Source organism: Perca flavescens, chromosome 18, assembly GCF_004354835.1.
Source record: "Perca flavescens isolate YP-PL-M2 chromosome 18, PFLA_1.0, whole genome shotgun sequence".
NCBI classification, from domain to species: Eukaryota; Metazoa; Chordata; class Actinopteri; order Perciformes; family Percidae; genus Perca; species Perca flavescens.
The window spans coordinates 27,531,432-27,554,475 of record NC_041348.1 but is presented as its reverse complement, the minus strand read 5'-3'; the positions used below and the strand labels follow the sequence as shown (position 1 = coordinate 27,554,475).

General features: G+C 40.9%; 1 protein-coding gene across 3 annotated transcripts in view; it reads left to right on the top strand.

The window, feature by feature from the left end:
- gtf3c2 (general transcription factor IIIC, polypeptide 2, beta) overlaps positions 1-22,115 on the top strand; it is a 30,753-nt gene extending 8,638 nt beyond the window's left edge. For all 3 annotated transcript variants that reach the window (XM_028605069.1, XM_028605068.1, XM_028605070.1), the window contains exons 9-20: positions 52-279; positions 1,693-1,804; positions 1,920-2,037; positions 9,899-9,930; positions 10,117-10,246; positions 10,613-10,757; positions 15,577-15,738; positions 15,840-15,918; positions 16,398-16,526; positions 16,695-16,964; positions 17,615-17,722; positions 19,604-22,115. In XM_028605069.1, coding sequence (XP_028460870.1) covers positions 52-279; positions 1,693-1,804; positions 1,920-2,037; positions 9,899-9,930; positions 10,117-10,246; positions 10,613-10,757; positions 15,577-15,738; positions 15,840-15,918; positions 16,398-16,526; positions 16,695-16,964; positions 17,615-17,722; positions 19,604-19,804 — 1,714 coding nt within the window. In that variant the 3' untranslated portion in view covers positions 19,805-22,115. The remainder of the gene's footprint in view (positions 1-51; positions 280-1,692; positions 1,805-1,919; positions 2,038-9,898; positions 9,931-10,116; positions 10,247-10,612; positions 10,758-15,576; positions 15,739-15,839; positions 15,919-16,397; positions 16,527-16,694; positions 16,965-17,614; positions 17,723-19,603) is intronic.
- Positions 22,116-23,044: the final 929 nt, after the last annotated feature.

Here is a 23,044-nt window from a genome sequence, read left to right as displayed (position 1 = left end):
CTCCCATTTGGACAAGTTTTTAAAAGCCTTTCTGTTGCTGTAACTGACCAGGTTCACGGCAGTGCCTTCTCACCCGGATCGCTGGGACATGTTGCTGTATGCCGGTGGGCCGGTCTGGGCCATGGAGTGGTGTCCTACACCTGACGGTGCTCCGGCATCCCAGTACCTCGCTCTGTCCTGCCATCGAGGGATGGACGACCAGCACTATGTCAACAAGATGTACTCCGGATCTGGACTCATTCAGCTGTGGGACTTGGGCACGCTGGAGTACGACACCAGGTACAGCAGAAGTGGGCACTTCGTTTTTTTTTATGGCTGATGGTGATATTTTTGGGATTAGAAGCGTCTATACCTTAAATGTGTCGACTGATGCATTTGTGTAGATTTGGCAACATGATAGTCGGGAGTTTATTTTGAGGTATCCAGAGCTATTTTTTTATCAAATCCCTAATCAACCCATTATTGTGCCATCTGCTAAGAATATGTTTTTGGCTCTGCGTCTTTTTGTTTGTCTGTCAGCAGGATTACAGGAAACTACTGGCCCCATTTTTATTAAACGTGGTGAAAGGGTGTTGCTTGGGCCAAGGAAGAACCCATTATATTTTTGGAGCAGATCCCTGGTCGTACACACAAATTACTTTTCACTTTCGTTAACAATCAATACGTTTACTAATATTCCACTATTATTCCGAATATGACAACATTCCGAATTTGATACAGGTCATGTAAACGGCATATTCCGGTTGGATATTCCGAATAAGGCCTTTGTCCGAATATAGTATTTTCCGATTAAGACGTGGGATATTCTGGTATTATTCTGGATTTAGAGGCGTTCTTTGGACATGTATACAGCACATAAGGAATATGCGTCTCCAGCGGGGTTTTTACCTCAGGCTTATGGTCAGCTTTGTGCGTTGCTATGGTTGCTGTACACAAACCAACCAGCCAACAGTTTGCAAGGCTGCAGACCCGATAAGAAGGAGAAACACAGCTACTTTTAAACATTATCAAAGATTTGGATCAACAGGTTTTTGGATATGCGCACGCATCGCGACGCTGACCTTTTCAAGAAGCTGGTTGAAGGAATGAAATAGGGACGCTGTGTTCACACGGTCCAACAAGTCCGCCGCCGCTGGTAAACTTTGAAAAAATCTTATTTTGCACGGCTACATGTAAACGGGAAGAATAGTGGAATATTCACTTTCATTAGCCATGTAAACGGCTTAGTCGGAATATCGTCTTTTTCGGAATAAGAGCAAAAACTGGAATGTTATGTGCATGTAAACATAGTCATTGCGAGATAAGTCATTTGTGCTGCATTTACGTGGCGTCTGAATAATCGTAACAAATGAATTCCCCATCATATTTTAGAACTCACCTGATCCATTTCCTTTGCACTAGTTTGTCTTTGCAATATTGGAAATTGTCATCAAAGTGTTGTTTCAACAGTCTGATCAATAAAACACAACGCATGTTCTCTGTAGCATCCATGTTATTTCCACGTTACGACCTAAAGGTCATGAACACACCAAAGTCTGAAGAACGACTTCTCAACTAAGGAAAGGGGACCATCCGAGGAGCATTTGAATGCACCATTGGCCTTGGCGGAGCTCTGTGCTGCTCCCTGGTGCCATTCTAGTTTTGTATGATATATTGAAATGTTGTCTCTTTTATTCCCCTCTGCCTCTGCAGACCGGACACCCAGCCAGCCTTGGCCTATGGCTTGGCCCAGGACAAAGGCTTCATCTGGCAACTGAAGTGGTGTCCCGCTGGAGGCTGGGAGCTTCCCAGCTGTGGCAGAAAGGTGATCCGCCAGCATGAGATTTATGAAAGCCAGTGCTCACACATTTGGTCTGGAATTCTGTGTCAATACATTAAATACACAATATTAAAACCTTTAAAATCCCCTACGCCCAAAGGCTCCGTTCCTGCCCAGACTGGGTCTTCTGGCAGTTGCCACCTCCACTGGGGTGGTCACCATTTACAGCCTGCCCCACCCAGATGCTCTGCACTCCAACAGGAAGCAAGCTAACTCTGGTAAGACTGTGAAATTTCATTTTTGTTTCAAACGATTCAATTACTTGTATTGTAACAGTGACATACAGTAGGGGGTATCACAGTTTTCCTCATCTGTAAAAATGACCAGGTTCAAACACACTAAAAAAAAAAAAAAAAAAAGGTGCGTCCTGTGTTCAGTAGAGGGCAGTGTTGCCTTTTCCAAACCCTGAAGTCAACATATTGTATACCTGATTCCTGCTGTACAGGACTGCAGTGAAGCATTGTGTTTATTGGTGCTTTTTGGATCATGGCGGCATTGTAAAAATGAACAGCTGGACTATGGATTTGTTCACATATCGCTAAACCCCAGCCAACCACTCATTTCGACATTAGCTTTACTGCAGTGTGTTCCACACCTCCCTTACTCTATTTCTTCACACACCACAACAGAAAATGACACATTTAACGTGATGCAAACAAAATTGTAAGTAACAAATAAGGATGGATTGTTGATCTGTTTACTTACATTTTTTTTTCCTTCTTTTTTAAACCTTTTTAATGTTTCTGTATCCGCTCAGAGACACATCCTTCTATCACTGTCTTAGAAGAGTTTCCCTCAGAGTTCCCATTCATATTCTGTCCACTAGAAGGTCAGAATAGAGTCTGAGAATAGGTGCTTTTAGCAGGCGCCATGGTGACTTAGAAGCACCGTGCACCCTTGCGAGTGATTCTGTGTAATGTGGATCCGTTTGTTGGCTCAGACATTTGGCGTTGCCACGAAACTGTAGTCAAACACATTTCATATCCAGTGAGCAGTTATCTCAAATTTAGCCAGTGAGAGGTGGAAAGAAGAGTCAAAACCAGCAGGAACTAAGGATTTTGAAGATGTCGATTGTAAAATATAATGTCAGAAATAAAACGTTATATGTCTGTAAATAGTGTAACAAATGGTCATCACAACTTCCTAAAAACCCAGGAAGACGTCCTCAAATTGCTCGTTATGTCCGACCAACATCCAAAAACTTTTGCTTTGATATAGAACAGAGGAAAGCAGCAAATCCTCACAACAGAGAAGCTGGAACCAATGAATAGTTGGCATTTGTGATAGACAAAAATGACTTAAACAAAGTAGTCGCTAAATAATTTTCTGTGGTCCGACTTATCGCTTTTTGTAATCGCTAATTGTTTAAGCTCCAGTCACATTTCAGACTACAGGCGTTCATACACAGCCCGATTTAAGTACGCAATCAGTCACACAGCACCATATCCATCATATCAGACATGGACTTCATTAACTGGACCAAATCTCGTATTCCATATAATGACCGTATCCATGGAGACCCCAAGTCTCCTTGTTTGTCTGTGCTCGGGGGGTCTGTCAAGCTGTGAAACTTTAGCAGGTGACTGAAAGACTTAAAAACACACACACATAATGCTCTTCAGGAATGTGAGTATATTCTGACATTATAGATGCTGCAGCCATTGGCCCAGTCCATTCAGATCACTGTGTCTGCTGCCTCTGGAGCTCTGCTGATAGACTGTATGAATGAGATTAATGGCGAGTTTATCTGCCACATCCATCATACACAGAAACCTGGTTATGTCTGAGTGTGTGCGTGCGGGTGTGTGTGTGTTTATCTGTCTGCCCAGCGGTACAGGCTAATCTGATTAAAGACTGCACCAGTCTAAGATCATAGCATTTCAGTAAAGCACACGTCTCGCAAGGGTTGGCTGATATTTGTGCATGTAGGGTGATAATGACATTTTCAGTAAGAAATGCTGATATTCCTTGAAATATACCTTATAATTTGGCGATTTGTATTTACTTTGATCAAAAATTAAAGCATGGTTTCAGCGCAATTTCATTTTTGTCTCAAATCGTAGACATCTCTCCTTGATCAGCTAGCTGCCTGCCCCCTGAATACACCATCCCGGTCTCAGGAGACAACACAGGGGTCGTAAACGTCAAACAAACACTAGAGGCACAGGCTGTGCACCAAAATACAACAAACCATTTCAGCCAATAACCGACAAGATGGTTGGGGGTGGGGTTTAGTGACAGTTAGTCAGTTGATCATGATAGTTACGGAAACATGGGGGGAGGGGCGAGCTTGCTCTGTTTTGTTTGGAATTCACTTGGAACGTCAACAGAAGTGACCATGCAGGAACTCATAGTGCACCTTTTAACATCAACTCCCTTATTCGCCCATAATTCAGTGTATGACACTGTCAGTATAGGCAAACACACGACTTCCTTTACTGTGATTTAAGGGAACCATCATAGAGGAGCTTATGCAGAGTCATTCATGGGTAACAACAGACTCCACTATATTACACTTGACTTGGTTTTACAATGAAGAAATAATTCCAGTCCAGTATGGGCATAAAAAGCCATATAAAACCTGACATTTCCATTCTTTTTTTTTTCTCCTTTACCCCATTGCTTCATGGCCCCTGGTTTCCCTTTTATTTTGTAGCCATGGTTCATTCGGTCCAGCTTCCAAAGAGCTACTCCATCAGCCCCCTGCTTCCAAACATTGCGTATTTGTATTGGATAGAAAGGTTGCAGAGCACTCACATTTGAAGATGCCGTCTCCTAAACACACACAGAGATGACTGCAGAGACAGACTTGAACTTCAAACTTGGACTAATTTCTTGCAAGCTTTGTTTTTGTGATAATTAGCAAATGTTGACATGCTAGACTAAAATGCAGACTTGAATGATAGATAATACATAAACAAAAATGAATCCAAGGATTCACTGTTAAAACCAAAGACTGTATGTAAGGTTAAAATAAACAAAATGGTGTAAGAGTAGAAGCACATTACCTGGAAAAAAAGAATTCACAAAACTAATTTGGTGATTGCAGGTAGGATGTATTTCTGGAGGCTTTCAACAAATAACTCTGCAGTCACGTGTCATTTTGAGCTGCTGACCTGGAGTTTATTTTGCGGGCAGAAAAATAGCCTTCATCAGCTCGACTGTTCTTCGAGGTCAGACAGGAAATTAATTTTGAACTGACCCCAGAGAGGCGGGGGAGGGATGGAGACGGCAAAGGTACATTTTACCAGTTGAAAAATGACCACTGAATTGCCGTATAGCTTCTAGCTTCTTTTAGACACGAGGAGCACTAACTGAATGCAGATTATGTATTTTACTAGCCTGATAAGCCAGACCCACATCCAGATGTTGGGTGTGTGAACTCACCATTGGCAGGGCTCAATCCGAGGGGCGGGCTAAACGGTTGTCTTTCAAATTCCCTCTGCACGTAATAGGATAGCGCTACAACCAACCGGAGCAACGCTAGTTGATAGATTAAACTTTTGCCGTATCCGGTCGGCAAAACTCCGAACACATCGTACTTTTTTAAGAATGACTTCAGTGCCGTTCTTTGTTCTTTTCTCAAAGAAAAGCTGAACTCCAAGACTTCCAGAGTCGCGGCTAAAGCCGATTCGAAAGACCGCTGTTCGCCAGCATCAGCCATCTTCTTTGTTTTCAAGTAGCAGGGAATTCACGCGGAACCGTCGCAACTCTCTCATCGTCATGTTAAGCCCGCCCGCCGACTCTATACACGATATGATTGGCCTGACCTGTGTGTGTGTGTGTGTGTGTGTGTGTGTGTGTGTGTGTGTGTGTGTGTGTGTGTGTGTGTGTGTGTGTGTGTGTGTGTGTGTGTGTGTGTGTGTGTGTGTGTGTGTGTGTGTGTGTGTGTGTGTGTGTGTGTGTGTGTGTGTGTGTGTGTGTGTGTGATCATTTTAAATGGCTTTTGTCTGTCTGGTGACCAGTATGAATGAGGAAGTGAATGAGAAGAGGAGGCGGTTAAAGCTGCAGAATTGGAGGAGGAAGGGGGAACAAAAGGGAGAATGGGAGACTGCGTAGTGAACGCACATAATTTACAACGCCGTCTCTCTCCATCAGACAAGGATCTATAATTGAAATGACAAAGAAGATGCATCACCGAGCCTGTTGTTAGTGTTGGAATCTATGAATTTTAGGTCTAGTAGCTGACACTTCTTGTATTCCTACTCTGTCAATCATCAAGGGCTCATTTGGGATTGGTCAGGAGAGGAGGTGGAGGAGCAAAAAGGTATAAAGGCTTTAGGCCGCCTAAAAAAAACCGGGAATAGTTTTATATGAGGGTAGTCTCTATCCACAACGTTCCACTTCCGAGATTGCTCCGGTGCTGCCGGAAATTCCGCCGGATGTACCTCTTTTCGGCAGTTATTTCCATTACCTTCTGCTTTCTTTGTGTTGTGATTTTAAACTCCTGTAGATTTCTGAGGACTATGGTTAACTGTCTGATAAATCCAGACAGCTAGCTATCTGTCCAATGAGTTTTCTGTTGCACGACTAAAACAACCAATGAACCTACACATATTCCACCAAAAGAAGTTCCTTCTCGAGGCTATGTTGCAGCGGCACCGTCATTGCGTCCGAGGCGTAGCGCCAAGTTTTGGTTAAAAGAAAGGCCAATAAACCAGAGCCTGTTTTGTCTCCCATCCCGGAATGCTGTGCGGAGGAGGGTCTGGCAATGCGAGACTAATATGACGGTAACATTAGCTGTATTAAGGTTCATTTATTGCCACTTTAACACAAAAAAATCCTGTGTAATGCAGGCTAATTACCATCATCAGTTACACCACACTGAGCAAATACTCGTCATTACATTTCTTACAGGGCCTGGTTCTGGAGCTGTGGTAATGTACACATCTCTGCTTAACGACTTACACTATTGTTATTGTTTATTTTTGTTTTCAGTGGTGGAAATTTTGAGGTTCTTGTACTTGAGTATTTTCGTTTTACGCTACTTTATACATCATATTTTATACTTTTTTATACTTTTTACTGCACTGCATTTATTTAATATCTTTAGTTCTGGATTATTGTTATTACAAAAATACAATCAATTCATAAATCATGATGTAATATTATAGCTTAAGATACCCAGCAGTATGTAAAATAATGAAAAATTAGCTCCACCTTTCCCACCTGCAACATTAGTTATACTTACACATTAGTGTGGATCAACGACATTCATTTCCAGGATAATCGCCGGAACATCCGCCTCTTTTGCAGAACCATTGTCTCTGCGTCAGTCTGGAGCTTAGCGCCGCCCAAGATGATTATTTCTTTTCTCCTATCCTGGAATGTACTGTATGTGTGGTGTAGCCAGACCTTACTCCACAGCACTGTAGAGGTAGGACTGGCAGTCACACATTAATGCATCAATAATTATAATCCAATAATATAATGTATATTATTCTGGAATGGGCAGTTATGCAAAACTGAGTACTTTTACTTTTGGTACTTTAAGTATATTTTTATGCTGAGACGTTTGTACTTTTATGCAAGGCTTTTACTTGTAACAAGAGTATTTTTACACTGCGGTTTTGTAACTTTTTTTTTTTTTTTTAAATCAATGGTCTATTGACAATATACAATACAATATGGTTGCTGCTGCATGTTAAAAAATGGAAAATGATGGACAACAATGTTGGCACAACTTCTTTATTGTGTCATTTCATGGGAAGTAAATGCAAGTATGTTTGTAACTGAGAAGAAAAGAAGAGAGGGATTTATGTCTGAGAAGGAGAGAGGTTGTCAAAAATATGTATTGACACAATATTAATTCTGCAGTCACTCTAGTAACTTGTGTTGACTCGTGAGCAGTTTCAGACCTGCAGCTTAGGCTTGTGATCCCGTTGTGATAAAAGATTAGGACTTGATTTAATAAAAGTATGAGTGTGTCTTTTTCTGAGGCTGAGGTGAGTTGATGGAAGGTGCTGAAGAGTGAGGAGGACACTGTATTGATCTGAAATCTCACTAAACTGGAGGAGGAGAGGAAACTAATGATGGGGAACCGTCTGACACCTTCTTTTTGTTATTGGATTTTACATCTTTTAAACACAACCGTGATTGTCAAGGCAGGCACGGCAGAATTACTTCTAAAGTGGTGCTTAACATCCAGCAGTTTTTGGCCACATCTAGGGGAGGGGGTCTAGAGATGGCGATTTCAGTCTGTGCATTGCTGTCTGGATTTACCGTGCAGAGATCTGAGGAGCAGTTAACCATAGTCCTCAGAAATCCACCGGAGTTTAAAATGCCAACACAAAGAAAGCGGAAGGTAACGGACATCCGGCCTAAATGAGGGACATCGAGCGGAATTTTCAGCGGCACCGGAGCAATCCCGGAAGTGGAACATCTTGTATATAGACTAGGATACCTCTAAAACGAATGATTGTATTATCTTAACATGCTGTAACATTAGCATGTTACCATTTTGAATTTAAGCATGCGAAAGTGTAACTACAGCCAGATTATTAATCCTACTTGTTCTTTCATGTAGTGGCTGCTGCATGCTCTACCACACCCTACTCTACATATTGCACTGTTGTGCAACGCTTTATTATAGCTTGGTGGTCAAGTAATGCAGTCTAACCAATGATGGATGTGGTTATAAGTGCAACACACTTAAACATGCAAAACTTTGCATAGCCTACTACTAATCGTTAGAATGTTAGCATGCTCATGTTACCTCTCCTTTCCGGGCACAGCTGGGCCTAAAGCTGCCAGTATACTCTGTCAGAAGTGCTTGTCGGATGGTTGATGTGGAAACCCCCACCCCCCACATCTTTCTGATGTCGGATTCCCTAGGGACTCTGTCGACCATTTCTGTAACTTTTCACACCCACTCCACACTGTGTGGAGGTGGGCTAGGAGCCAGGGTTTGAACTTCCCTTTCTACCTTGTATTTCTGGCACAACAAGTGCAACAATATGAACACACATTTAAACAATATCGTGTCTTCCCCCGTTTCTATCACAGCCCGCTTTCCACTCCTCTTTCCAGTGTGGTCGTTTATAACACCTGTAAAAGCTTTTCACTGGTTTCACGACAGCACGTCGTACAAAGTAGTTGGAGCATAGCCCGACCCGAAGTACATCTGAGGCTGACAAACGGGGCATGACATTAACCACTGCAGCTAGTGGTTTTGCAAAGCTACCAACCACTCAGCATTTTCACTACCCACTATTTTGTGGAAAATTACGTTTTATTCGTTTATTATTATTTGAATAAAGTTGACTATGCTGTGCTACAAGTAACTTGAAGAACCAGATTAATAACCCCTTTTTAAATGTAAATGAGCACTGGAAACACCAAAATCAAGACGACATAAAATATAACACCGCAGTCATCAAATATTCAGCTCTGATAATGTGTGTAAACCTCCTTTTTGTATGAAAACATACCATGTCGGTGTGGTGATGGCGCAGTGGATGTGACACATGCCTTTGGTGTGGGAGATCTGGGTTCAGTTCCCACTGCGATGCATCAACCAATGTGTCCCTGAGCAAGACACTTAACCCATAGTTGCTCCAGAGCATGCGGCCTCTGACGTAGGTAGCAATTGTAAGTCGCTTTGGATAAAAGCGTCAGCTAACTGACATGTAACAACCGAATGAGACACAGACAAAAAGGGTGGCTTCCTTTTGCATAGCCTAGGTGGTGCAGGGGTGTAGAAAAGTAGTTGAAAGTGATACATTGACAAAACAAACAAACATAGCAAAAATACATGATGACAAAGACACCTCTATACTGCATTCAATTTAACAGTGAAAGTGTATGGGTGAGCTAAGACTGATGCCAAGTATGACCGTGTAGAGGTGAGCCTCTGGTCTTCATTGCTCTCATGCTACTCTTGAGATGTCATTACATAAAACTGATGTTGTTTGCAGCAGTGGAGGTAAAACTAAACTTGTGGACAAATGACCGCTACACAAATGTTCCACTTTTTGTCCTCCTTTAAAATGCTCATTGTTATTCTCTTTGCATCCTATGCTTAGTTTTAATTATCACCATTAAACACTTACCAAGTGTGATTTATGTTCCTCTCTGTAGGAAAAGCCAGCGACCAGTTGCCGATATACCAGGTAAGCTCCTACAAAATTGTTTGTGTGTCCCTTTCTCTGTTTACTCTGTCAAATTTTGCCCGCCTACACATTAGGTTATGAAATACACGCTGTATATGACAGTGAACAACTGGAAAATATCCGACCCTGCTGTTTACGTCGTTGCTGCAGTGACATTTGTCTGTTCCTCCCTCTTGCTTTGTGCAGGCACGGGGCGTGTTAACACTGAAGCTGGGCTCCTTCAAAGCCCCTCGCCATCAGATGAGTGGACAAGTCCTGTCTATGGATTGGTTGCCTCAAAAACCACACAATATAATGGCTATTGGATTTTATGATGGTATGAATTGATTTCTTGGAGAGGTTTCCTGATAAATTGGTTTCAGTGTTTGAAAGAACAAACATGCAGAGTGTAAATCGCCCCAGGTCATCTGTATGCATCTTTACTCTTGTCACTGATGAAAACCTGTTATCTTTCCTACAAATAACACTTACCTACTCCATTAACTTGTTGTTTTACATTATTTTCCAGATGATTCATCCTTATTTGTGTCCTTTTGCAAGTTAAAAGAAACAAATTGTGTAGTCTTGTGTGTTAACATTCTCTCTCTCTCTCTCTCTCTCTCTCTCTCTCTCTCTCTCTTCTCTCTCTCTCTCTCTCTCTCTCTCTCTCTCTCTCTCTCTCTCTCTCTCTCTTTCTCTCCAGGTGTAGTAGGTCTTTGGGATCTGACCACCAAGTCTTCGCTGTTGCGGGTGCGAGAGCCAGGCGAGTCACTCAGCCTGCTGCCCTATCGATGCCTCCTGGCTCACGACCACGCCGTCCGGGCCCTGGCCTTCTGTCCCGCCTCCAGGTAGACACGGACACATCTGAACCTCATCTGTATGCTGATGCTGCATTTACATCATGTCACCCGTCTTTACAGTTAGCTAAATTTACCCGAGAAAAAGGAGATAAGACACCAAAACGTCTAATACTAATAATAATTTAAAGATGTGGTAGCATTGACACAGGTTCGTGGAGCTGAGTGTCCCGATTTCGGTTTCATATTGCATATCGTTACAGCCCTAAATTTTACACATGCATTCATGTGCAAAGCAGTCGCAAGAAGGACTCGCATTACACAGAATAATAATGAATTCAGAAGATGTGGAGAAGTAAATGCGTTCTGGTATTAAGCATTTCGAGCATTCAGAGCAGGTAACATTCCACTGGGAGAATGTAACCCCCCCATGTGCATGTAGCTACTTAATATGCACGTGAATTACACCATCATCATGTTCCCGTTCTTCATTCTTTATGATGATGCTGGTTGTATTCTTTTGCAACAGCATTGTCTTATTGTAAATGAGGCATACAGGACAAATGCGTAGCCACGTATCATTAAAGCTGTTGTTTTTCACAACTTTTGCGTCAGGCTCTTTTGACAGTGACATTTTTACCTGACAACAGGACTTTTATTTCCGCAAAGATTTTTCACCAATCAGAACACTGCATACTACAACAACGTTTCTGTAATCACAGACTTTAACCATCACTCCTCAGTGAACTGTCTCCTAATCTGCGATCATTTTCTAGTTAAAGAGCCAGTTATCATTATGGAGTTTCCATGTTTTTTAGGAGTTTGCTCAAACTAATGCATGTAAAAAATGTAGCATTGATTTAGTAAGAAAGTGAAAATATCAAACAAGAATAAGCGTATTAGGTATAAATACATTTTATTTTATTTCATTGAAAGTCCGGCCCCTGGAGGGTCTGCTTAGAGAAATTCTGGCCCTTGGAAAAGTGTAGTTGATGACCCCTGATCTACAATCTTTACTCAGTCTGCAGATAAAATATTGTGACATCAGGATCATTTATCTACTACTACTCACCTTGTCACTCCATGATATAGAATTTGGATTGATGGATATTGCATGCTTATGAGAGTAATGGCAAGTGTATGTTATATAATGTTATATGACCATGTTAATCTTTAACTTTTTAGGTTAATGTTTTTTTTTTTTAAATGGATTAGGAGCATATATTGTCTCCAAAAAAACTTTTAAAACGTTTTCATGGGGGGGAATCATGGAAAGCCTTAGGAAGGAACACAGAAGGCAGAATGAATTTTCAGTTTGCTTGTTTATCTTTGTCATTTTTTTCCTCCAAATACTTGAGTTTGGCAGTTTTATGCACAGCCAATTATAAGGTGTGTGGGTTTGGGGGAGGGGGTGGGGGGGTAAAAGGCAAAAGGTACTTGCAGCGAAAGGTAGCACAATAAATCTTGAAAGCTGAAAACTCTGCTTAAGTTTTGCAGACAAGCCCTTGGACCAGTGTATTCAGGCACTAATTCAAAATGTAGGGTACAAGGCCAGGCAAGCAGCCACGGGCTTTCTAAGCTGGCACCATTCAGATACGGAGACCTCACTTATCTCTCTGGTAGTCAACACCAACTCTAACCTGCAGCCTTCTGAGCTTAGATGGCCTCGAGTAAGATCTTCCCTAAATAACTTCCTGCTAGGAATAACTCCTTCAGAGAATACAGCCCAAACTACAGGGGGATAAACTTCTTGTTCAATTCTCTAGATGTGAGTACGTCCTAAATTCTACATGTATATGACTGGCTATGGTGAACACTGACTGGCCTATATTCAGTGTGGGATAAAAGGTCATAGCTCAACATTTCACTTAAACCTTCGAAAAGACATATATTCATCCCTCTTAGGCTTTTCTCCGCTCCATTACTCAGCTGATGGATGTGTAGATGAGGAGAAAGATGGAGAGGTCATTTACATCACCTATGTCCGCTACAAGGATTCACTGATACACTGTGCAAGTCGGGACAAGGGCTAAAGCAATACCCCGGGCCAATATTGGCTTTTTATTAAAAAATCGGATATTGGTCATCTACCTCTGATATTAGGGAGTATTCCCCCTGTAGTATTGTATTGTAGTCTGTAATATTTGCAGTAAGAAAAAATAAATCTGCATTATCATCTTTTAAGGTGGTGACAACCCACCTAAAAAAATATTATCATTTGGCTTTTGGTGTAAGTCAGTTATTAGAAACCTGCTGAGATCGCAATGCTAGGAGAAATGCTGGGATACTACTTTTTGAGAAAAACAATTTAAATGCGTATTGACCATCAGCTCAAAATATGAGATGTCAGCATCAGCCTTTAAACTGATAAAAAGGCTGATGCTCTCCTGCATCAGTTTTAATCTTACGCATTAGTTCAGCAAGGTTTGAGCCAGAGCACCCCATTGCAACAATGACCCCTTTTAAAACCTAAAATGTCCCGTCATTACAACTTCTCCATCCCCAATTGTGCCCCATAAAACCGAGGGCATCGATGCTGTTAGCAGGCCTCTCATTTTCAGATTGTATCACTGTTCATTTTGTGAGTTAGTCAAACTACAAACTGAATCTGTTGGCTGTCGTGTAATTAAAAAGTTTAGTGAGGATTGCTTGTTTGTGATGAGTCTGTCAGATAAAAGCAACCCTCAGTTGTACTTTTAAGTAGTTCCATCCATCCGTCATCTGTAGCGCTTATCCTGTTCTGGCAGGGCTGGAGCCGATCCCAGCTGACATTGGGCGACAGGTGGGGTACACTCTGAACAGGTCGGCATACCATCACAGGGCTGACACAGGGAGACAGGCAACCATTCACGTCGACGGGCAATTTAGAGTCAACAATTAACCTAAACTGTATGTCCTTGGACTGCGGGAGGAAGCCTAAAATCTGGAGAAATGCCACACTAACACAGGGAGAATACTAGGGGTGTGCAAAAAAAATCAATATTCAAATCGCGATTCAAGCTCTACCGATTCAAAATCGATTCATAGAATTCCAAAAATCTATTCTTTTTTTTTTATTGTATGTGTACTGCAATCACATGGGAAAAGTAACTACATATACATCGTGAGAATCGCTTTTTGAATCGAGAATTGTTTTTGAATCGAATCTTGAGCCTAAAAATCGATATTGAATCGTGACATTTTCTGAATCGTGCACCCCTAGAGAATACAGTATGCAAACTCCACAAAGAAGGGTCTGCCCACTTTAAGTAGATCTCTGTAATATTCATTATATTATCTCCATATATTATCTCCGGACATTCAAAGCTGAGAGCTGCCAGCAGTATCAGTTTAGATCATATCTGACCTGATATATTCAGCTTCAACGTGACTTACTAGCACTTTGTCATTTTTACCAATACCGGAAGACAATTTGTAGTACTAATGTAGATATTACCTCTAAATATGAACTCCAGTAGATTTGGTCAGATTTTCCATATACAGATGAACTTTCAAGTAAAGTTCTGATTCAATTACTGTATTTGTCAAGTCCTGATGTAAGGGGACACTTTCTCATTTTTCCTCCAGATGATTTTAGAATTTGTAAAATTCTCATTTTATTCATGTATTTCAAAAAATATGAATTGATATTATTTTGTAGCACTTGCACTGCTTTTGCACTATTGTTTATTGGCTCCCTTGGATGGAACAGTTACAAAGAAGTACTAATGGGCCCATTTGGCCCCCTCCTAAACAGTTGTATAGCACTGTATTCACATTGCATGCCTGAAGCTTATATACTCTCTAGGTAACTAATGTTCATCTCTGGGCAGATCTAAGACTAATTTGATGAGCAACCACGTTCTTCTCTCCATTATTTATAATTTACTGTGTTTGTGCTTCACACATTTAAGTGGAATTTTTGTATAGGCAGATGTAGAAGATATTAACCTAAAGTCGAACCACGTAGGTGAATACGATGATTAATCCTCCAGAGAAAGTCGCCCTCCTGGCAGACACTCGAGAGGACACATATCTTGTCTGGATCACTGCTTTTTAATTACACAGCAATGTTGAAAGAGATATAACCCCCCCCCCCCCATCTCTCTCTCTGTTCCACTTCTACTTTTCTTCTCTTTTTCTTACCCGAACAGTTTGTCACCTTTTCTCTCCACATTCAATTTTTGTTGCAATGAAATGTGTCTGTATTGATTGCTCTGTCTTCATTTATTTTATGGAAGACACCACTGTCAGAGTCGATCAATGTAAGGGGAATGATGCATTCCAGTTCTGCCTTGCATTACAAGTAAATTCACATATTCAGTTGAGCCGATATTTGCTCATCCCAGATACATTGTATCGACGTATAGCGTATACCAGCCGATAAACAACAAGGAATTCATGTACAAAAGAAGATCAAAGATATGTTTTGAATGTAGCAAAACGCTACCTTAAATAAAATGAGAGATTTTGGGCCCCTGAGTCGCTTGCCTGGTGGAGTGTAGAAGTAGAAGTTTACTCCTCGACGCGGTGGCCACGGGTTCGACTCCAACCTGCGGCCCTTTGCTGCATGTCATTCCCCCCTCTCTCTCTCTCTCCCCTTTCATGTCTTCAGCTGTCCTATAAATAAAGGCCTAAAATGCCCAAAAAAGAGAGAGAGAGTTTTCTCCGGGTTTGAACATTGTTGGAAACATTTGGGATAATGTAAGCACAGCGCTCAACAAAATATATAACATAGGTCAACTCATTTGAGTCATTATACCTTTATAAAAATTTGAACTCCTAGATACCAATGTTGGATTTTTGAAATGCTGTTTAGGTCGGCCAACTGCTAACATGTCTTCAATATGAAATGGACACCGACAACAAGCTCTTTCTCTTTTTCTCCCAGATACTTGTTGGTGACAGCCGGAGATGATCGCTATGTGAAGACATGGGACCTGAGGAGGCTCCATGATCCCATCACTGTGCAGAAACGCTATCTGACCAATGAGATCTATTGGCCGCTGAATGCACCTGGCCTCTTTTTGGCCCAGGAGAACGCCTATGCACCGTGAGACACCTTCTCTGTTTTTGTTTATGTCCGCAGAGTGACTGCTATAGAAGGACATCTGTAATGTGTCATACCGTGATTCTTTTTCTTTTTTTCTTTAGGTATGCTTCACAGGGAGTGCATTACTTTGACCATAACATGCGCGCCATCTTCGCAATTCCTCGAACAGGCACTGTGTGGGTGAGTGTGCTGTAATCTCCATCGCCATTGGCGTCCTGTAAATCAGCCATGGAGCACAAGATGGATTCATAACACATACTTTAGACCATAAGGTAGTTTATAAATGTACATGGTACCAGGACACCTTAGCCAGTTTTAACCCAGACCATAAAATGATAATGCTTGTATTTTTCTTATTGTCAAATCTCCCATGAAAATACCAACTAACTAGCCTTGTGTGCATTAGCTCCTCTCGATACTTCTGACTTCCCTGCCTTGTCTGTGGCACTTAGACCCAAGCCCATTGGTTCCTACTGAAGGCATACATCTTCAAAAACATCTTATATATCTCACTCAGTTTATATGTTACAGTGTCATTCTTAGTAAAAATCTAGACAATTATTCTACATTGTATGTCCGCAAAGTCTCATACAAAACAGCCATACAAAGGGACATACCTGATGTTTTAAAGCTGATCATCTTTTTCTGTTTCACTGCAGTCCTTGTCTTACACTGACTGGATGAACAGTGTGGTGACAGCAGACAGCTTTGGTGAGGTGATCTTCTCCCTGTTACCTAAGATATGCTTCACTCCTCAATACCTCAAACGGACGTTAGAGAGACGTTTTGTAAGTTTACTATTCATATTTGTTTGTAATTTGATGTTATCTTGCTGCCAAAAAACTTCATTTTACAATTTAGCGAATGATTTTCAGAGAAGTTGCACTACTGTATTCGTTAAAAGGGTCTGAAGACTTGGCTAACAGTCCTTGTTTCCCGTGACACTGTGTCTTCAGCCTGTCTACATTACAACTCTGTTGGCTCGTGATACAAGTGAAGAAGAGAATCAAGAGATGGGAGGAGTGGAGGACGGACACGCTGTTGAAGAGAAGGAAGGAGGAGAGACAGAAGGACCGGATGCTGAATCTGAAGGAGGGAATGAACACGATAATAGAAATGGAGGAGGTGGCGAAAGAGGTACAAATGATAGCGTTCCCCCTCTGCGGTTCCAGACGTACAAAGAGGCTGTGAAGAGATACTGCCTCCTCCATACAGACTTTAATATGGTGGGTAGTTTCACAAGCATACACACAAAGCATTGATGCCTGCTCACATTTGTAGCCTTGTTTACTTTCTGCTTAAAATCAGTGTTTAACTTCCCTCTCTGGTTTAAAGTTTGATGTCTGTTCCCCTTCGGACTACACCCAGCATCAGTGATCGGTTACTAAATGGAGGGGGGGGGGGGAGTAAGCCATTGTGTAAAAAAAGGTTTTGTTATTTATGCAAAAACATGGGTACGGTCAGGTGTTTTATAAAAAGATTACAATTGATACCCAGCCCAGGTTTAGGAAGCAATTATTGTTTTTTTTTGGCATTTTGTGTAATTCTTTCTCGATATGTTAATTTTTATGTTATGTTAATTTTTATCCAGGTGAAAAGCTGTTGAAATGCATTTGGACTCAAAATCTCAAATATGGGGTGTAATGGTACACAGAAGTCACGGTTCATACCCCGGTCTATTCGATGCGAGTTCGGTACAGCGGGGCAAAAAAACCCAAATGAATAAGGATGCGTTTCTTTTCATTTATTTCAAGTTCAAATCCTCTCGCTGGGGGACTAAGCTGTCATTTTTTTCCCCCTGGCAACCTTTTTTTTTAAACTCACACATATACTGTACACGTCATCATCATAATAATCCTGTCCTCCCGACTTCCAGCGGACCTTCAAAGGAAGCGAGAAGCAAGCTGTGTGGAAACACATGAAAGACACTGAGCTGAAGAGAAAGCTGAACCTGGATGAGTTGCCTATAGCTGCACTACACAAGGTATCCACACACACATACACACACACACACACACTTGGCTGGTGAGTGAAGCAAATCTACCAGCCACTTGCATATTTTAGCAGAATTTGGCTTGTAGATGTAATTTTGGACCACACAAACAAACACACACACACAGGAGTGCAGATATCATCAGACTCCTGCTTCAACACAACGTAAGGCAGAGAAAGATTAACACTAGAATGAAAGTGAAAGCAGGTGAGATAGGGAAGAAGAGCCTCCTCCATCCTCCCTGTTCTTTCTCCTCCTCTGATGGGCAGCTATAAAGACGGGCTGAATGTAATGATGTGTAAAATGAGAAAAATGTCACCCTCGGTGGAAGGAGGGAGGGTGGGGGGAAATGGAAAGCAGCCATTTGAGGATTTGATGTGTTTAATTTGAAGAGGGCCAGAGTGGAGCGTGTCGCTGTGCCCCGTGGGTTGAGATGATGGACGGTCACTTCATGGGACAATCTCCAAAACAAAACGCCGCTGGGTTTCTTGACTGGCTTTTTGTCTGAAGGGGATAAATGGATTAGTAAGAGGAAAAGACACTCGGGAAGAGAAAGATAAATAAAAGAAGAGTCACGCCAGGAGGATTTATAGTGATGAAGAGAGGGATAAATGAGTGTCAGTAAAGAAAGGAAGGAGGTGGCAGTGATGATGGACTCACTGAGAGCTACAGCTGAGTCATTCAGAGGACGGGAGAGTGGACAAAAAAAAACCCTGACGTGAATAAAAGTATTATTAGTTTATAATAACAATAACTCAAGTAGAAGTAAAATTAGTCTAGCAAAGCTGAAATTATATGTGGAGTCCCTCAGGGATCAATACTCCATTGCTCTTCAGCTTGTACGCGTTGGCTCGATGCGACATCTTCCACAAACATATTACGCTGATGACACCGAGTTATACCTGTCCTTGTTCTTGAGGCTTAAAGGGATATAGCAGGGTTATATGGGGTACCTATCTATGGTAGGCGTATTACGTAGAGTTGGGTACTGAAAACTCTGTTTGTAATTGACCGGCATTTCCCCGGAACGAATGACAATGCAGATTTTAATGCCTCATCACCGTTCCACTTAAATACATGCATGGCACTCTGGTGCTCCGAAACGGACGTTACAGGCAACAGAAGCATCACTACATGTGACGGTAGTTAACACTTCACTTGGCAGCCGGTAATGTTTCTTTACCGTTAGCTAGTAGAGTACCAGCTTAAAGAAAGATACATAGTCTTTTTTTGTCCACTGGGGAAATTTGTTTTCAATGTCTGTACAGGGCCTCACAGATATACATACTTACACATACACTAAGCAACGTACCGCTGTGGACCGGGGCAGCAGCTAAAGGCATTTTACACACAAAAAAAAAGGCCCACTTAAAAAAAAATCAATCAATGTCAGTTTAAGTGCATGCTATATTAAAACAATTTTCCCAGCTTTACCTTGCCGTCAGGCAGCTCTTTCTGACGGGGAACAGATTTTTAGTTTGCAGAATCTCTATAACAGAAGGTGGCAGGCGCAAAGTTAGCTTGACAATTATGAGAATACGAACCAGGTTGAAAATATTGGATCTGACCTCTGGTGACCAGATGCTACGGAAGAGGATTAGGGCCACATGTGAAAAAATGTAACGAGTTCTGAGTTTAAAGTCAGAACTCTCAGGGAAAAAAATCTCAGAATTCTGACTTTATTAAAAACTTTATTTAAAAAATAAACTTTATTTCTTCTTAATTTTTTTAAGTTAAAATTCTGACTTTATTCTCAGAATTTTGACTTCAAACTCAGAACTCAAATACATTTTTCACATGTGGCCCTAATCCTTTGTCTAACTTTGCCTAATTTTCCTTTATTGTGTAAAATTGTCTTCCTCCTCTCCTCAGGTGCGTTTCAACCCGAACATGTGCTGCCATACCTGGATGGCGTCCGCGGGCCAGACGGGGCTGGTCAGACTAAACTGTCTGAGGACTATGATCAGCGCTCATGCCAAGAAGATAATAAGCGAGAATCAGGCCCAGTTCAACGCACTGTACTCTCCGAAAGAGCAGAAGGAGGCCAACCAAACTGTGACGGACGAGCTATAGCAAGAGTTCACAACGGAATCAGAAGGTGGATCACAAAAACACAAAGCCTGCAAAAAGTTTTTTTTTTTAAAGAATGATAAAAAAAAAAATACAGTATACTGTATACATTTGCTGTTTTTAAACTGGGTTTAATCCTGTTTCAAGTGTTCCAAAGGCCAGCGAGGATATCAAACAATGATTGATTTGCGGGTTTTGTGGCATTTCTTCAACAGCAGGCTCAATAATACTCTTTCATGAACTCTGAACCTGTTCTTCAAATTCTGCCTGGAAGTGCTCCAGGTTAATTGAGAACCACAGCTAAGAGTTTCAATCTATACCCTCACCAACTCCACGCTCTTACGCTTAAGTTTCCACAAACTGAACACATTTTATGTAGCACCGAATTATTATCTAGAGTGACAGTTTATTTGCTTCCAAGAAGTTTCAGGAGCTGGCAGTTAAGTGCCTTGCCTAAATGTCCGACTATTAGCATTTTTCCACCTTTATGATTATTGATTCCAAATGGGTCAAGTAGGGTTTTCAGTTGCTCCAGGTTCTCTTATTTAGCATACAAATTGCAAACATGGCAGTATATCCAACAACTTGAAATTTGAACAACAATACCTCGTTTTTTTTTTAATAGATGGCAACTACAAAATCTTGTTTTTGCTGACCTCCATAGGTTACAGTTGTGTAAAGTGATGTAGAAGTGTACTTTGGGGTGTGTCAGTACAACGTGACATCACTTTAGGGTGTGGTTACAGATGCGACAGACGTGAAGCTTTTGTTTGTCATTCTAAAAAAGTGAATACATTCAAAGTACCAACAACAGGCATTTTTCTACTTCTGTTGTTATAATGCAAAGCAGGCATGACTCCTTTGTTTTCTATATGTCACTAGTTGGTGCAGAAATTCAAGCTCCAGTGTTTCTGGTCACAACATGGAAGATATGAAGGACTGAGTTGCAAAATGTGAGAAACTGGGTAAACGTAAAGCCTTCAGGCCTTTTCTCGTAACTTATTTTAGCAAAGTTGTTATTTTGTAATCCGCGAGACATTCCAGTTTGTTAATTTGTGTCCGCAGCAGCGAGCGGCCGTTTGGTCGATCAAAACCACAGTGTCCGAAGCCCAACGATCATTACAATGTGTGCTAGTGTTGGTCCCAGACCTTTTTTTTTTTTTCAGTGCCTTAAAGATAAACTTTCTAATTTTGTCCCCATAAGTTTCAAAACATCAACCGCCAGCTGGGAAACCTTGTATCTATAAAGGAATAGTTCACCCAAAAACAATAGAAATAGTTTCCAGCACTAACTTCCTCCCAGCTCCCAGTGGTCCCAAAAAAAAAAAGACGGAAAAACAGGTCATTAAACATCCGACAAAACGTTCCTTCCTGTGCAGCATTATCCAAGTGTCTGGTATATTTGTGGGCTCATGGATATCCAAACACAGCTAATGTATTTTTGCTAAACAAAGCATTTTTGAATTATTATTTCTTATTATTTCTGTGACTGGGAAATGCATTGTTTAGCAATAGTTCAGCAAAAATTGTTTGGATTTCCATGAGCCCACAAATGGATACAAGACACTTGGATAACGCTGCACGGAAATGTTTCTGGACGTCTTTCCGACACTTTATAACCTCTTTTTGCCGTTTTTTTGGTTCGGAAATGTTTTAATTTTTCGGGGCTCCGCTCTCCTAAAAGCCATTTGATAAAGAAAACCATAGAGAGCGAGGCGAGAGTTGAGTACCACTGTCTATACAGTCTATATAGTTTTTGTGTGAACTACTCCTTAAAGCTCATTTTTTCCTGATTTATATTTGTAATTGCTATTTTTCTATTTTATCATGTCAAGAACAACTCAGGCTATAACTGAGGGGAAATACTTGAAACTTTTTTAATTGCAACTGCTGGATGTAATCTTTATCAGTGACAGATTGTAGTTTTTTTTTTTTTCATTGTTCTTTTATTTACTTGTTGAACGTATTCCTGCTGTTTTTTTTCTGATGATTCAAAGGTTTTGATCAGTTATTTAATAATTAGAACAGCTGTACTGGGACATGACCTAATTTATTATTCAGTGTCTACGAAACATATTGGGAAATGTTCCAGTTGTTTACAGACGCAGCGGTCTCTTTTTTTTTAGAGGTTGTGTACAACGTGTTTTTTTTCTAAGTTAAATTAGGGGTTTGAAAATGTCAGGCTTGTTTAGTTTCTTTCAATTACAAATCTCGACAGTTTCAGAATGATGTTGAGTCATGAAACATGTTTCCTGACTGACAACATTATCATTAACTTGTAAATCATAAAAATGATCATAAAAGCATCAAAATGTACAGCGCCTGCTCTTTTGTTGTTTTACAGTTTGGTTATTTTTGAAATGTAACATATAGTAAATGTTTTTGTAATAGAGAAATATTTAAATAAATATGAAATAAAGTCAAGAGTGAAAGTTCACTCTGGGAAACATGCTGCTAGCTGTTCTGGAGTTTTCGATCATATCTCATGATTTTCATCAGCAAGTGGAGTCTAAAATAAATGTTGAAAAAAATGTATGCATGCTCTTGGGGGAATCACTGGAATTGTTGGGTCCTTGTAAATCATAGAGTGTGGTCTAGACCTACTCTATCCGTAAAGTGTCCTGAGATAACTCCTGTTATGATTTGACAGTATAAATAAAGTTGAATTGAATTGAAAAACCAAAATTTATTTGAACAAGTATGTCTGCTGATGAAGGTCATGTAATGCGACAGAAAGCCCCAGAACCAGCCTGGTATCACCAAATGGCGTATGAATAACAATTTTCCATCCATTTCCATTTTCCTTGTTATCACAGCACTGTTTTTTTTTTTTTTTTTTTAGCTTTTGGTGCGTCATTTCATGACATTTAGTCTCTAATAACTTATATTTTTGTGACGTTGTATAAAGAACTACAAAGTCTGCTTCAGGATGAGGACGAGGTGGATGAATGGGTCAACTTTTTCACGTAACTTCATTTGGTAACCAACTTACTCATTTTAACCCACAACACAATCTTTTCCTGAACCTAACCAAGTATTTTTTTTATTAACGGTAACCACGTGTTTAAAACCAACGAGTTGGGAATGAGAACGGAGCGTTAAGGCTATAGTACGTAGTTTCTGTCTCCCCCATGATGAATTCTATTAAAGGGATAGACGAAACTGTCTGCGCGTCCACATGATACAAGCCTTCAGTGATCACGCACCACCCCCCACCCCTCCTCAACGCAACTGCTAGTAGCC